The 17,404-nt window shown below is 38.6% G+C and overlaps 1 protein-coding gene across 4 annotated transcripts in view; it reads right to left on the bottom strand.

Moving 5' to 3' along the window:
- Nucleotides 1-1,553: 1,553 nt before the first annotated feature.
- ZBTB44 (zinc finger and BTB domain containing 44) overlaps nt 1,554-17,404 on the bottom strand; it is a 43,559-nt gene continuing 27,708 nt past the window's right edge. Inside the window, exons 4-6 of one of the 4 annotated variants that reach the window (XM_068916725.1) lie at nt 12,662-12,825; nt 10,028-10,328; nt 1,554-7,860 (exon numbers count right to left, since the gene is read on the bottom strand). In XM_068916725.1, coding sequence (XP_068772826.1) covers nt 7,578-7,860; nt 10,028-10,328; nt 12,662-12,825 — 748 coding nt within the window. In that variant the 3' untranslated portion in view covers nt 1,554-7,577. The remainder of the gene's footprint in view (nt 7,861-10,027; nt 10,329-12,661; nt 12,826-17,404) is intronic. The other 3 variants (XM_068916726.1, XM_068916727.1, XM_068916728.1) reach the window with 3 other exon arrangements.

The raw sequence follows: 17,404 nt of genomic DNA, 5'->3' as shown, positions 1-17,404 counted from the left end.
GAATGGTGATGACAAGAGTTATGCTCAGTACTCTGGAGATGCAGCACACAGTTTGTGAAAAGCGTTTTACACATGATCCAAGCCAGGTTTCTCTTAGCTTCGTTTTCACCAGGATATCACTTGAGTAGGAATGGTGCAGTAAGCCCTGGGAGAACTCTGTTCCCTGCTCTACTATATTCTCGGAAGCTACGAGTTCAATCTCATCTCAGCCGATCTCCTCTGTGCAAAAGAAATGGTACCTCATTACTGTCAGGAATAAAATGCTCAAGTGCTATAAGGAAGCCACAGAAAAACTGTGATAGAGTACACTTGCTTTGTTAAAGACCTCTGAAAGATGTTTCATACTAAACTTTAACATATGGATGTGTTTTGCAGAAATCCACTCTGGTCACAAGCTTGAAGGTATGCATTTTAACTGTCTTGCCTTAGCTTTATGACAATATATGTTCCTATACAGTCACATACATAGGCTTTAGATTTGTAATGGTCTGCTAAGCATCACTGCATACTCCTAATTTCAGTCTGTCTCTTCAAAGCAGCTAAATTCCTGCTTTTGGGAGAGACCAATAAAGAGAGTGAAAGCCTCCACATCTCAAACTTTAATTCTCTCCCAAGCCTTCACCAGATATGTTCCCTCTTCCAATTACGCTTTTGATAAAATACTTCTGTCCCTAAGCAAGGACCTGGAGAAAGTGAGAACCTGCAGTCTTTAAACTCTTAACCACCTCTCTCCAAGGTTCATTGTGGCTGCTTATGCCGCACAGTGGAATGCTTTTCCATTTATTTTTCATTCCCGTGTCAGATGCTAAACACAATTTGACTGCTAGTGTATTAATCATGTCAGTCTGTTTGTTATTCATCTAGGTTACTGGGGAGAGTTATAATCATTTCAGCCAAGCAATTACAAAACTTCCATTTTCCTACCTGTGCCCTAGCTATGTGTTGATCCAGCCAGCGTTCCAGCTTGGTCAGACAGGTGGATCTGTAGGAGGCAAATTAATTTAATTGCGAGGGTAGCCAGAAACCAGCAGAGGTTGAATTTAAGTCCCAAGACTCTAGGCTGTTTCATGACTATTCTGAAGCTCACAGCTGCAATCACGGTGACTCTGTCTATTGTCCTTTTTAAACATCTTCTGTTTTGACTAATTTGATAAGCCTTGTTCCTGGCTGGCTTTCCATCAATACAACCCCGTTCAAAAGACGGCCGCACTGCTTTTGCAGAATACAGCCTAAAAGAGAACATTAACAAAAAGAAATGTAATATACAATGGAAAATTAAACAGCAATGTGTACTTTATTCTTAATACTCTTTACTCATGTAGCCTCTTTAATCATTTATTAATACTTATTTTGTTTTAAACTACCTTCCTTCCAGAAACAGCTTCAGCAACGATAAGTTCTCATCATATCCAACTATTTTGAGCCTAATTATAAGCAAAAGTTGTAAGAGAACGTAGTTCTACTAGCAGAGCTTACACAAGGTCCAAGCCAGTCTTTTGTACTGCAAGACAAACCCTGGTGTGGTTAAATAACGACACAAAGCACGGATATACTCCATAAAACATTAATATTTTAATGAAAAATCTTAGCTTCATGTTTCTATCCAAAGACACTCAAAACTAGTTTTTCTCCCCCCTTAATTTTGACCTATAACGGGACCAGTTTGGAGAATTTTTTTTGTATTTTAGAACATTTTTTTTTTAAAGATTAAACAACCAGGCTAGCAAAAAGGTACCCAATACATACTTTTCTTATATCAAACAAGCTAGTATTTCAATACAATGTAACTATACAGAATATATACATTACACATATGATCACAAAGCAAACACTACAGGCTCAGAACAGATTTGAAAAAACATGATATTCACATTGATTACAATAACTCTAAAAATGATTGTAACGTTGAAACGGCACTTAGTTTACAAAAAAAGTCACAAAAATATATATAGCCACCAAGAACTATGGTTCCTGAAAAATACTAATAGCCAGATAGTATTATATAAAATGTGAAGTGTATTTAAACATCGTATACATTAAAAAACAAAACCAAAACCAAAAAACAATTCTGTTAAGTCAATAAACATGCCAAGTAATCTAGCTGTGGCCAGCATCAACAAGAGAAGCTGTACTGTGGATGAGATGATGACTGAATATACGGCTGGTGACCGGAGACTGGCACAGTTAAGGGGGTTTCACTGTTACTAAAATGCACAAAGAAGCCCAACAATAATTTAATTCACATTTTTGCTCCAGCTTTACTCTTTCCCTCTTCAGGGTTTCACCATAGGGCAGTGCCTAGAGTGAAGGCACTGCAGGGACAGGGCAAGGAAGCTGTCCAAGAACTTTGTGTAGCCAGGTCTATAAGTCAGAATATCAAAAGCATGCATCAGCTAAACGAATGGCTAAACAAAATCACTCCTCTGGGGACTTCAGCAACCCTCAGGAAGACGGTAGGTACAGTTGCCACACAGGCTGGCAGCACCAGAAACTGATTCAGCTCTTTGCTTAGTGCAACCAGATTTGCAGGTGAGACCTGTGGGACACTGCATTACTGCAATAGCACACGTTGAGTTAACAAAAACCCAGAGCAATAAGTACTGTTGCATTAAAAAAATTCACATTTGTTTTATGGTACATTCCCGCAAATACTTTGAACCAACTCTAGGTACCAGGGATCTCTGATGTGGCTGAGGCACAGTCTGGCCTTGAACCCTCTTATGTGTCACCACAATGCTATGGAATTTATTATGTCCAAATTTGGAGATGAGAACCCTCCAAAAGTGGGTTTCACCTTGCAAGCAAAACTCGAACTTAATCGATCTGAATGAAAATTAGCTATTTTCCATATTCTGATGTGGAAGTCGCAATGGATCTAGGAACCACAGGTGCTCCTACATCTGCATTTTCTCCATCCCTGCAGGGTGCACAAAGCTCCCATTCTATTTGCATATAAAATGCTTCATGGTGCGTCTTACAGAGAGACTGGCAATAGTCTCAATGCTCTATATCCTGGGGCTGGAGGGGAAAGCCAGCAACCAAGAAGCGACCAAAGCCCTCATATAAAAACTTTAAACCATAGCTTAAAAACAATAAAATTTCATCCCGTAAGGGACATATAGGGATCATAGTTTTATAAAATATATTTTACTGCATTGGCAGCTATTACTTTTTTAAAAAGTTTAAATTCACACCTTTTAGACTCAAGATACATGTGAACCCAGAACCACTTTCAAAAACCTAGTCTACTGATCTCTCAGTATGAGAGACTTGACCATAGCATCTGCGAGCCTGACAACCGAACTCAAACTGTAGTAAGACAGGCAAAACACCAGGAACACAACCTTTGTTAACATGGCATAAGAAAATTGACACATAGTTCTTACGGGGAGCTTAATCTGCTGACTGTGAAGGCATCCCAATGGATTTTAAGGGGAGCTGGGCTAAGTGTCTGCATCAAAATACAAACCCTCACAAATGGTCCGGGGGGCCAAATCCTGCACGCAGCTAACAACAACTTGTTTTTTTTCCACTCTTTGTGGGGAACTAGAAAGCTTTTCATTTTTGCCCCTTTTCCCAAAACACTATCCTACGTACAGCCAGAGAAAAACCTTTTCCCTGCTTTCCCACTGTTCCCATCAGAGATACTCTTCTATACAACATGCGAGGGGTACAGACCAAGCACAAACTCTGAGAATCCAGGTCCCCAGCATATGGCAGAACCTTGCTAGTTCTGTGACAGTGAAGGCACTCTACTTGCAAAATAAAAGGGGGAGGACAGGATTTTCCACTAAGCGCAAAGATCAGTGCCACACAGAAGGATATGCAAAAGGAAAATACACCCAAACCACTTTGTGAATGAATTGGAGACCACTCCTCATTCCAGAAACTGCTGCAATGGGTCCTACACGTGGCTATTTGCAAGAAATTCTAAACAATTTCGAAGGGCCATGCAGATGATTAAGAGATTGGAGCATCTGTCATATGGAGAGAGGCTGAGAGAGCTGGGATTGTTTAACCTGGAGAAGGGGAGGCTCAAGGGGGATCTTATCAATGTGCATAAATACCTGATGGGAGAGCGCAAAGAAGATGGAGTCTCAATGGGCATAAACTGAAACACAAGAAATTCCATTTAAACGTAATAATTTTTTTTTTTTTTTTTTTTTTTTACAGAAAGGGTGGCCAAACAGTGGAACAGGTTGTCCAGAGCAGCTGTGGAGTCTCCATCTTTGGAGATATCTAAAGCCCAACTGGACAATGCCCTGAGCAACCTGCTCTAATTGACCATGCTCTGAGCAAGGGGGGCTGGATTTAGAAGATCTCCAGAGGTCCCTTCCAACCTCAACTATTTTGTGATTCTGCGACCCTGTGATCTTTGTCAAGTGGAAACACTAATGCACACCAAAAAACCTTTTGTGGGGAAAAGAAAAATGCACTGCAGGGATTGAAATCCTCTAATAATCTGTTGAGAGAAATCTATGCTTTAGGTTTAATCCCAAGCGTAGTTTAAGGCAAGTTTCATTTAGCTTAGTTAGATATCTATCTCACTCAATTTGGAACCCAAATACTAGCAACAGAGCTTGTTTTAAGATGTTCTAATATTTTACATCTCTCCTGTGAAGGACATTAGCATTCCAAAGCACTGAACACTTCCAAAAAGTTAGGGAGGAGAAAGAAAATGATATTTGAATTTAATTTGCGTTCACTTCTATGGAGAAAAGACATATTAACAAGAAACAAACAACATTACAAACAGGAAAACTACCCCAAAAAATCCCAACCCTAAAACCAAAAAAACAATCTTGGGAGTAAGAACTCTATTGTTCCTGCAGTTGAACCAGACTGAAAAGTGAGAAGAGCTAAGAGACTACAGAACTGTGTAGAGAACTACACAGAGATTAAGAGGTTGAAAAGATAACATGTAACACATTGCAATGAGCAATGGAACCCATGACTCGCCTGGTACCGAGGTGTTAACAGTTAATGATATTAATTTCTTTTCAAGGAAGAACAGATTAGAGCTGCAAGGTCCTTGTAACTAGTTTTTAATTTCTCTTTGGTACTCAGAAAGCAGTCTACCTTCTGACACGAATTGTAAAGTCTTCTAAAAACCCAATATCCAGATACGTCTATTCTGTATTTGCACATCTCATGACAAGCAAACTGTTTAGCAAAATATCTACTGGGAGAAAATTACCAGATTCTAACAAAAAATTATGTCTGTCTATAGCTGACCTTTGAATATTTTATCTATACAGTCTGGGACTGTGTCTTTTGTGTAAGTACGTTTTACTACAAGATTCAGAAAGGATTCTCATATACCTAGAAACATGCATAACATTTAGATCAAAAAAGGAAAATCATACATTTGAGTCCAGTGTCTTAGCCCTAAAATTTAGGATAAAAGGCGGCAAAAGGCATTTGCTTGTCTCACTGGCTTCTCAGTTATAGAAATTAGAAGTGGAAGAGAACTGGTCTTTAAATTCTGCCCATCTGTTGACAGACACTGGACTAATTCACAGTACAATACACCAAAAAAAGAATTTCTCCTCCAAGCCCTTTTAAGAAGACTTACAAATGCAGACATACAAGACTGAATTGTAGCGGAGAACAACTTTGCAGCATGTTTCTAAAACACCCTTCGGATCTGGCGGAGAAACTTCACTCCAGTAACTTGGAAAGGACTGAAATCCCAACTGTTTTCATTCTACTTAACTAAAATGTGTGTTTTTTACCTAAAACACAGTGGAGAAAAACTGTTAAATACTTAAAAGCCACTGAAATCCTTTAAGCTCTTCCCAAAGAGCAATAAGCTTTCTTCCTTACAAAAGTCTGCTATTAGTAGAAATGCCTCAGATCTACCGGGTATCAGAGCTGCCTCAGCTAACCAAATATAAATTGATCTTGCAAAATAATATGACTTTGGTGCCTTCTGTTTCTTCAGAAGCAACCTTTCTCTATTGGTTTCATTTCCTCCTCATGTTTGTGTAAAACAAATTCGGATAGAAAACAACAATTCAAAAAGCAGATTCAAAACTAAGGGAGTATATCATGCCTTTGGAATACTAAGATCAAGTAATAACTACTCTCTCAGCATGTCGTACGTAGGCGATAGCCATTTGGCATCAAACACTGAGCTAACGTGATTAGCAATAAAACCCCACAAACCTCCTAATCTAATTCCTAATTTAGTTTTCAAAGCAGTACTATAGCCCAAACAGCCTTGACAAAACAAGAATCACTGCTCGGAAAATCCCACACCCTAAATTTGCAGCTTTTTCTAAATATGGAAAAATGAAATTGCAAATCTTCCAATTTATTGCTTACTTGAGCTATATACGTAGCCAGAGTAATGGCCTTTAATAAACTGAGTTGGCAAGGATTTAAAATGTTTTGAAATAGGAACAATTTATCATTGCTATATAGGCTTTTTGTAAACAACCCCCTGTTGGGTTAGAAAGCTGGCCTCTAAAGGGAATAAATTGCGTGTTTTGTCCAAAGTAGACTAATAAAAATCTCAGAAACTATACATGCATATGTATAAACAAAAAAGTGTGCAATAATGCACAAAAGAGCTCATTTTTTCCCCAGCTGTAAACTCCCTCTAGCTAGCTTTCAGAGATTAGTAAAAATACAGTATACATGATAGAGGGAAGTGACCAGAACTGCAAACAATCTGGCCAAGGTTTAAGAACTTCAATTTGAGAAAACCTTCATTTTTGTATGTGGTTTCCCTTTTTCAGAAAGATACAGTCATGAGATATTTGTCAGGCTTGCATGGATATGCAAAGCATATATACTTTTCTATCTTCCTCAGTTCATTATGCACCATTAGACTTTTCCTGACCATATTATCTTCATGCCTAACCTTGAATAGGCAAATCCGGACAGGCTACTTGATCAAACAGTTTCTAAAAGGACTAGAATATAAGAAGTAGGAATACCTGGCATGATATCGCTTGGTTTGTCAAAACTGATTCATCTGAGATGCAAAGGGACAATGTGTTTTTAAAAAGCGTGTGACTGTTAGTTTCAAAAATGCTTACTGTTTCCAAGAAAAGGGTTACAGTAAGCACTTTGAAAATCAGCAGGCACAGAGATACGAAGGGTCATTTTATAAGCAGAAGATTAAAGCAATCCACGCAAAACTAGTCAAAACTGTTCAATAATGGTTTCCAATGCAGCCTTTTGTTTGTCATTTTAAAAAGGTTTCCTCTGATTTCTTTCCTTTAACCAGAGGGTCTGCAGAAGCAAGAAAAACTTAATGAGCTGTTCTAACTGTGGAAGAAGAAATAGTTAAAGTGATCTGAATCAGTTAGTTCTTCTTTAGAAGTGTATCACAGCTTCCACGATGTTCTGACAAGATCTTTTTGTGCATTCAGTCTTAAATATTTTCACAGAAGTGATCATTCAGTCATGAAAAATAATGTAACATCTGTTGCAGTTTTCTGTTTAAAGCGTAGCTTACAAAGTAAAAAGGGAAAATCCCCCCAGTTTTGTTTAAAAAAATTAAATTAAAATGTACAGGACCAAACACAGGCACTTTCCAAAGAACAAAAATGAAAACAAACCATGAATTATTCAATAGTAATAGATGACAGCTCCGGTTTCGGAGGGTCACCTGCGGTTGCCTCAGCAGTGGTGTTAGTCTTTGGCTGCTCGGGCACATCTTCTTCCTTCTCTGCCAACCCACCCAGAGACCCCAAGGGGAAAGTGCTTTCACAATTCTGAGTCGACGAGACCTGTGAAATGACAGGCATTTGGACAGAAGAGTTGCTTTCAAAGCCATGCTCCCCTAGCTCATACTGCCCGAGGGTCTCTTCTTGTTCCTGGTTTAAGTAGTCCGGTACTAGGAAGTCACTAGAAGAGGGGCAAAGGACAGAAGAGAAATGTCATTTTTCAAATAAACACTAGATAATATCAGTTTCTTTGTATCAGATACATCACACAAGATAGGTAATGCATTGCACAGAGAACAAAGATATTCATCGCACATTGTTCTAAGATCCTCACAGCAACATACTTCACTAAGCATTACAACCTGATTCTCATTTACATACAAGGAGAATGTATTGAAAGACATCTATTTTGCATTGTTATGCATCTGTATTTCCTACACGGTAACTTCTTATCTAGTTTGGATCACCTGGATGAGAATGAAAGTTAGTGCTTGGAACATCATGTGGCCCTGAAAATCTCACTGAAAAAAAGGGAGCACTCAACTTTCGAAAAACAGAAATAAAACATGAGTTCAGTACTGGCAAAGAAGTGGGCCTTTTCATCACGGAGGCAAGATCCACCCAAGAAACAGCAGCACTACTCCTCTCAGAGAATAGAGGCTGCAAACAGAAGTCTGAGAGGAAGTAAAGGTTCTGTTTAAAGTGTAAGGAGGCTACCAACTATGATGGTGCTTTCTTGATGCTGACACATATCATACTGCCGTGAAAAGAACTGAATTCCATTTCCTTCTCTGAGCCACAAAGTTTCAGCCCTTTCTGCCCAATAGTTCTATAACTTACTCTTTTCAGCTCTTATGGCTGAGCATATCTAAAGAAAATCTATCGAACTGTCCAGCAATATTTCCAGAATTCAAGCACATGAGGAAAATTAAATTTCTTTGCAAACATTCAGTATCAGGCATATCCACGTTGTAAGTTTGTCCTAGAGGCAAACACATATACATATGCACACGCACGCACACATATATACATAAACATGCGTATTGGCACGCTTTGATTCCTCCTCGTAGTCCGTTTAAAAGCAGTAAGTTTTCTTCAGAGACAGCTGAGGTTCACTCTGCAGAAAAGCATTCACCTCTTCAAACCCAAATTAACAATTGGCTATGCTGACCTAATGTTTGGAAATTCAAACTAAAACAACTAAAAATCATGCACTTCAATCTGACGACAACAATAAAGTGCTTACCACAAGCACAGCATCATTTCTTAGCACAGAGTTTTCACTCTAGCTTTGGCACAAGCGCTAAGAACAAGAACTACGTAAACCCACAGATACGGAGCACTTGTACTTTTAAACAATATTCTCCTGGAAAAACAGTGACTGGTTTTCCTAGTTTGTTTTGTAATTCTTTCATTCTGTATCACTTCCAAGATAATCAAATAGAAAAAAATGCCGAAATGGTTTGCAGGGAAAAAAATAAGACGTCTATAAATCATGTGTGATCGTATTGTAGATGCTATAATATTTACAATAGATTTCTTCTGCATTTCTGAGGACAGACAACTTATACACATCAAGCTGCACCTTCTCAATAGATTTAAGAGCTGTGTGATCTATCTTCCTCCAGATTTCCCTCATCTGCTTTCACACTTTTCTATCTAAGAATCAAATGGTTACAAACATTTATTTCAATATGAGAATATAGTGCTAGTCTGACACCTCAGAACCCATTTAGATGCCTTTTAATAGCCTTCAGTGAAGTGCATCTGTCAGACAGGCCAATTCTTTTGCACCCTGATAAACAAGAAATATTCAAGTGGCCTTTATTATTTCATGATATCAAACCCTATCAGTCTGCTCATTTAGCAACATGTTATCCTAGAAAATTAAAAAAGAGAAAATGCAGAGTCATCCACTCTTTCCATAATATTCACCTATCAAATAAGCACTTACAATTAAGTCATATACCTACTCCCTATACAAATGAACAGGGAATGTACAAGAGTTTGGATCTTATATCATTTACAGAACTCCACAGATACTACAGTACAGAATGATATGGCTTAACATTATTAACCTGTTCATAGATACTACTGAAAAGAGAAATAAGTAGCCCAGAAGCAGCTTCTGCATATCACTGGATTCTTCAGTGTTCTTGTATATAGTTTATACACTGTAAAACAGATCAGATATAACAGATAGCGGTGCAAGAATGAATTTGACTGGAATTAGCTGGCAACCTGATGAGAGGCACAGCAGGCTGCCCTGAAAGCAGGAAAAGATGATTTAGGAAAAAAAAAAAAAAAAAAAGCAAGTTTCCCTGTTAGGTTTTTGCTGTGCACCTCACCTGCTCTGGAAGTAGTTTGCTAGCTCTGACGCTTCATGGTTCAAGCTCCTCAGGTGAACGATTAAATTTCCAGAGTTGGTGAACATGGCGCCACATGTTTTGCACTCGTAAATCCGAGGCTTGCGGATAATATGCCGGGAAACCCGCATGTGGTGTTTATATTCCCCGAAGGAAGTGAAAGTGGCACTACATATCTGGCACCGGAAACAGCGTTTACCTTCGTGCTTCAGGCGATGCATCTTTAGCGAGTAAGCTCGGGTGAACTTTTTCCCACAGCGGTCACACTGAAATGGTTTAATGCCTGTAGGAGAGAGAGCAAAAATGTTCACCTTCTGTAATCAGAGGTCACTGGCAAAATCCCTCCAGATTTCTAACAACAAAAGGACACCAGCTGTAGTCACTCAAAACGAAGTGCTGATTTAAGAAGAAACAGTCTGTTTAACTTTAAAATGGCAAAAACAATTAGCACAGAGCTATGATTACTCAGAACCAACGGCCAATAAATTTCATAACAACGCGATCCATCTTTAACTCTTACACCGCTTCTTCACAGTTTAAAACGAACATAAGCGTCCATGGATTACACTAAGGTTAAGATCTTGAGCCATGGCTAAAAAATATCTGATGCAGTCAGCATCTCAAACCATCTTTGAATGCTTTTGATCTTGGAAGATTCTTGTGCCAGACTGGTTCCCAACAATGCAATTATCAGGCGACCCTTAATTGCAATGTCTTTTTCTGGCTGCCTTTGGCCTCAGAGAAGTGTTTTGGCAGGACTGTCTGCGCACAAGGATGCCCCTGTAATGCAGCAGGAATGGTGATAAAAGGGTGAAGTAACAGCCTTTATATTGTGTGGGAACCCTTCTATATGTACATTTTCAGCAGCTTTGCGTGACAGACAGTTCTGTAAGACCATTTAAGTTCATGCCTCTCATTTTCTCTCATGTTATTTTAGAAATCCTGTTACTGGTTCATTTCTTGTTTATTATACACACCAATAAAACCCCAAAACATATGGGCTTTGCAGCATGTTGCAGTGGCTGACAGGAAGTAATCACAGCCAAACAGAACTACTACAACATAAAAGGCGGAATCGCTGAAAAGTTAAGATTCAATAAAAAGTCTGAACCCCAGAAAGTGTGGAAATCCAAACATGAGGCCAAGAATCCGGAACTCAATTCATACTAGAGATGTCAAGGAGGAAGAAAGGTTTTTTTCAAAGGGCTGAATGAGCATCAGCCCCTGCAGGCTGTTAATTCTGCTCGTTTTTCACTCTGCTTTCCTTATGTTCAAGTGGGAGCTGAACCTTTAATTGGGGCTTTTATTTAGTAAAGGCTGTAGTTAAGGTTACACTGAAACTCCTTGTCAAGCATGTGAAAACAAGTTAATATTCTAAAATATTCTCTTGTGGACCTAAAACTTTTCAGGCTAGCTTACTCTCCAAGGGCATCTACTTCCTCATAAAGTTCGAGGAAAATCCCCAGTCATTTTGTTTATGTGAAAGCACTTTCAACTTATACGAGGTTTAAGAGTTTCTTTTGCACACTGTTTACTCTAAAACAGGTATTCAGATCTCTCCCAACTTTGCCCAGGGGTTGCCAAGGGACAGGTCAGGCAGAGATGGTTTGCTGAAGCTTGCCTGCTATCAATTAAGACTTCAGCAACCTATTTGGGATAACTGATATGCCCACTCACTTTGCTTTTGTTAAATATGAAATGCAGATTACTGCTGCTGGCCTAAACAGAATACGGTCATTTTGCCTGAAGGGATTTGACAAATAACTGCTGACAGTGAAAAAATTATGCCTTGAGAATTGCGGTTGCTCTGCACAAAAACAGTATTGCATCTTTGTGCAGGTAAGAGTCACGATAAAACCAGAAGATGCTAAAACGTTTAGGTTTTTGCTCAGCTGCAACAACCCTTTATATTCCCCTTACATTCAGTAAGATGTCAATGTTATCATCAGATATTGATGACAAGTCTTGAAAAATACTGATAGCAAAGATATTAACAGTTCATAGTTAGGTTAAAAATCAAAATGAATACAGTGAAATTTGCCGATCAAGACCGACTCTGCAGAAGCACTCACACAAAACTTTGGCTACCTGTACTGTCTACAGTAGCTAAATTGATTATCAAACCAATTACATTGTTCTTCAACCTCCCTTCCCAAAATTACGAGATTCAGAAGCAGATGACATTCTTCAACACAAGTATGTAAAATAAACTTTTTTTTTTTGGCTGTGAGTCTCCTCTACAACACAGTAGACAATTACAACATCTAAGAAGAAGAATCAGTCTACACCACTTCTTTAATATAATAACAAAGCCAATAATACTTCATTTCGTCTCAAATCTTATCATGACAATGATTTATTCAGATGGCTTTCAAGCAATCAGAATTTTTTCAGTCCATACAAACATTAATCATCCATAAGTACAACCATCAGTCAGATGTGATGTATCAAAACATGCATTCAATGAGGCGTACCTCTATCCAGGCTTTCTACAACCAGTTCTAAAGCTCTTGACAGGTGATTAAAAAAGAATTGCATTACTCTGTTCGCTGCACAGTGAGCAAACCTCTGTGGGTCTATAAATTAATAATTCTTGGGAACGGAAATGTTTCTTACCTGAGTGGATAAGCATGTGTTGTTTTAAGTTCTGAATGCGAGTGAACCGGACCCCGCAGGTTGGACACTGAAAAGGTCTATCTGGGCCGTTTGGGCTGGGTCTCTCTGTGCTGCTGGTAGAAGGAGCAATGTAGAGTTGGTAGGGATACTGAACGTTCTCCAAACTACAAAGAAAAAATTCACTGATTTACAAGCAAGCTAGAGGAAAAAATAAGAAGCCTCGCCCATGGAAAATTGGAACATTGAACCTCTTTGTATGAGAAGAAAAGAAAAGACAGGCCTTTACCATTTCTGTTTTCTGTTTACACTGGAAATCGCTTCCTCTGTAACTACAGGTCTGACCTGCATCTCAAGTCTTATACTCACTGACTTTGTACATCTGATCAGAAAAAGAGAATAATATCCAACTTCTGTTTTTTGGGGTCTGAATGCCAGCTGCAAACTGAACTTCATTTTTTAAGCATGGGCATTTTTTTCCAGTGTAGGTATTTTTTCAAGTGTATCGATGATCTACAGTCAGCAAATAGTCCGAGAAGGAGAATTTAAAGAACTGAGCAAAACTGGAAAGCAAAGGAGTATTTTGCAGTTTCAGTGATATTTATAAAGCAAATTAAAACAGATTCATTTTAATTTCAATTCAGGCTCAATGAACAATCACTAGTATCTATAATTACATATTTCTAAGTTTAAAATATTAATCTAATTAATTGATACTTGCTCCTTGCCTGACTCAATCAACTCTGTGAGAATAGCACAACTGCTGTATTTAAAAAACTACACAGAGATTGTAATGAAGGAACAATTTAACTTTCAAAGAAGGTATTTAAAGCTGACTAATTGCTCCTGCATACCCTCTAGCTGTAAACTGTTTAATGGAACTAAGGTGTTACAAGCCAAGTCCTCTGGCAAGGTATTTCCCTCGCTAAAGGGCATAGTCAAAGAAAAATCAACCTGCTGGGACAAATATAAAAACAACAGGAGTTTGAACTTACCTGGGACCTCCCTTTCTTGAGCATTACGGTCTATATTTTTGTTGAAATAGACATTTCAGCTTGCTCACAGCCTGATGGCAGATCAGGCGTCACTGGCAGCAGGGAACTGCTCCGGCCATGAACGTACCCTGAAGGTGACAGCTACCGTGGCCAGAACAATTCTACTTTCCTAAATTCTAAAGTATTATATATATACGGTGGAAAACGTGCAACAATCTGTCCTGTTGCAGATGGTCAGAAATTCTCCGTAATTGAACAAATCCAGAGCTTTGCATGTTTACTTCCATCTCTAGCCTAGACTGTCGGTTTCTAGGCTAAGCTGAGTTTATGGACTTTTAACACTTACAGGAGTGAAATGTGATGTTAAGCATAAACACATTTTCCTGAGCATCAGGGAAAAACCCACAGACCAGATCTGCAGAAGAGGACAAGAAGTAGGATCATCTCTTTAAACCAGTGCCTTAACTGTCTTGGTTTATTCTGGAAATGAATGTTCAGACAACTGTGAGAAGTGGATATCTGAATTCTGAGTACAACGATAAGTATCAGCTGCAGAAGTTCCAGCTGTAAAACTTGTCTGGTAAGAGAAAGTAGCTACCAGAAAGTATCGCCTGATGGATGGAAGATAAGAGAGTTCCTTGCAGGAGTTTAATATAAATTACTCTGTAAAACCTACTAGGTTCTCTTGCCTCCCAGAGAGCTGGAATAATATTTGTTCTAAGGAAACTTTATGTTAGGATTTGTACAGAATTTGTCCCCCATGCTGATAATATTATCCAATCAGCTTCTATTATTTGCAGTAATGGAAAAGCTGGTACCAGGGAACACAAACCAGATATACGAGAACATCTCCGCACAGAGCCAGCACACAAGTTGCAGGGTTAGTACTGAGCAGACACTAGTAATGGGCCACGCTGGACCCAAACTGAGTCCCAAAGTGCTGTCTGGGCAGGCGTGAACTGTACATATACAGCAGACTTCTGCTATGAGAAACACAGACTGCCCAATCTAAGTTATTACAAACAAAGCTGCTCAGAGCTGCATCATTTCTGGGGAGCTGGACAAGCAATTTCATTGGTTTTCATTTCTTTTGATACACAGTAGGGTCCTAGAGAGCTGGGGAAAAGACAGATGCTCACAAACTTGTCCATCTTTGCATGAGGAGAGGTTTTTCAAGAGGGAGGAAGTTATCAGCTCACATCCTGGGCCTGACAGAAGGTACTTCACTGCCACTTACGGGTGCAAAAAGGTCAACTGATGGCTCACCAAATGCACCTGAAATGAACGAGGACACTCCTAAGTGTAGGTTCTGATTTGTCTAACCAATTTTCTGCCATAAGCTCTGGCACTCCTCTTCCTGTTTGTGAGGAGATCGCTAGATAAAGAACAGATTTTACTCTGCTCAGATGTGGAAATGCTGGTTTTCTCTCTGGAGTTGGTGCAACCATATGCTTTGCACTATACTAGCCAAATAGATTGGGGCCCAGGACAGACATCTTTCCCCTCATCTGGTATTTGACAAACGTCATGCAGTTTAGCTAAGGGGTGAATCCCTTCAAAAAAGGTTTCCTTGCACTTAAGACTGGAGAGAGAATTTACAGTAAAGATTTTCACAGCTATGTGCCAACAGAAGTGACAGGTGCAATGCAGGGGTGATAAAAGGATGACTGGATGGGCAGCAAGAGCTATTGCTTGTAGAGGTACATATATACATATATATGCATATATACACACTCATATACATGTATATGTAGTGTCCTCAAATAAGAATTACATTTTGGTTTTTGTGACAATGCTTAACCTCTTTATAGAGAACTTCATCTTCTGGTAAAACATTTCTCAGTTACTTCCTCCTTCATTCCTGGACTAGCTGATCGTAGAGAGGCCAAAGAGCATCCTGCACCTAGAGTTTTCCAGTGAGACACTCAAACCAGGGCAGAAATTAGGAGCCACAGCTCTCCTTTTGTTCCTAGCCTTCTTGGGCCAGTTCATCCTCAGAAGTCTATACTGGTGCCAGCTTCTGCAAACGAATCAGAAAGGGAAGAAGCACTATGGGGACAGAAGAAATTTAAAATTAAGTTTGGGTTTTCTGTTAAAAAATTCCATGATGAGAAAGAATGTTTAAAGGAAATAAAACGGGAAACATGAGGCTCTCCTGCTACCAGTGACTGATATGCCTTTTTTCCATCCTTACATTGCAAGCAGGCTGAAATACCTATGGGTGACATATCTGAGGACCTCAGGATAATGAAGAAATGTCTTTTAAAATACAAACATATTTTCCCTCCCCTGCTTCTTTTTCCTCTTATACTCACTTCATTTTTCATGACTTGCAATTTGTGATAAATGTGGGATTTAACATTTTAATTTGTTTAATATCTAACAGAATTTCTGTAACAGCTGTATAAAAGGATGTTTCAAACATTTTAATCATAATATTAGAACAGTCCACTTGCAATTTTTTCTCTTCACGGATTACATGCATAGCCGACTCTGTAGAACTAAATGCTGGCAAACATGTACACGAGAATGCTCAGTGAGTCTAAAAATGTCCTCTATTTGTAAATGATATACATTTTAGAAAAATGGAGGTTCCCATTATATTAGACCTTACAAATCTTTTAGATTTTAGCCTTTGAAATTCCTCTTTAAGTACAGCCAAAAACCTATACTGAGACTAAATGTTACGCTAGTCAAGGCTAAATTACGTATCTCTATTATAGAAGTGTACCAGAGTCCAAATGTGAAAAATTAGAGAAAGATCATAACAGACATTACAGTGTAATAGTAGTTTTAATACTTAACAGATTCCTGTGTGCCTATTAAACTGAGAACAATGTGCATAGGACCTGCTGTTTGAAACTAATTGATTATGGAGAAGGACCAATTAATTATGCTAATTATTTAACATAGAAAGTGAAGAGATAAAACATCCTAGCTTTTAAAATATTTACAATTTTTTCCACAGTGAAAAGGGTGTCATACTGAAAGGCCTTTGGGTGGACTACTCTTTTGCTTTGTATTCTGAATAGATACATAGTGTACATGTATTCAAATACGTATTTTCCAATATAAATTTGCATTGTTCACTCAGAACCGATTTTGACATTTTGAGAATCTATGGTAATAAAGCAAAGTACAACTTGGACTTAAACCAAAGATGCATTAAAAAATAGGCAAAAACGTAAGGAAATCTTTTTGCATCTGTATGTTTTGTTCATTTTTTGTATTTTAATCTGACTCGGCTGAGGTTAAATATTTGACTGCATTCAGAATCCTGTATAATCTCATTTCTATATACACATCCAAAATGTTGCACAGGGAATGACAGGCCGTATTTATCCGCTGATGCCCCCATCCTGTGCTTGAAATGGGAATTGAAAAGTCTAGCGCTCAAAGGGCTGTCACAGCGCACCAGAATGCGCTGTCCCATCCTGAGAGGCATATACACACAAGCATGTGAAAGGCAGCTTCTTGTGACCTGAAAGCACCATTTTACGTATTTAACTGATTTACGGGATAAGTACTGTCTTGTAACTTTCCTGTGAATTTATAAAATGCATCCCTTGGTAGACAATCTTAGTTCTGTAGTGCAAAATTGTTATAAATGCACGTAGCTATTAGCTCCCTTAGCATTATATAAACAATGCACAAATTCTCCTTCATTCTGCTCATGTTTCTTTTGTTCTGCAACGAACCATTTTCAAACTTGGGAATAAACCAGGGCAAATACTCTTTTCTTCTCTACATG

Source organism: Struthio camelus, chromosome 22 (genome assembly GCF_040807025.1).
Source record: "Struthio camelus isolate bStrCam1 chromosome 22, bStrCam1.hap1, whole genome shotgun sequence".
Taxonomy (NCBI): Eukaryota; Metazoa; Chordata; class Aves; order Struthioniformes; family Struthionidae; genus Struthio; species Struthio camelus.
Note: the sequence above shows the minus strand (reverse complement) of the source record. Positions and strands in the feature narration are given on the sequence as shown.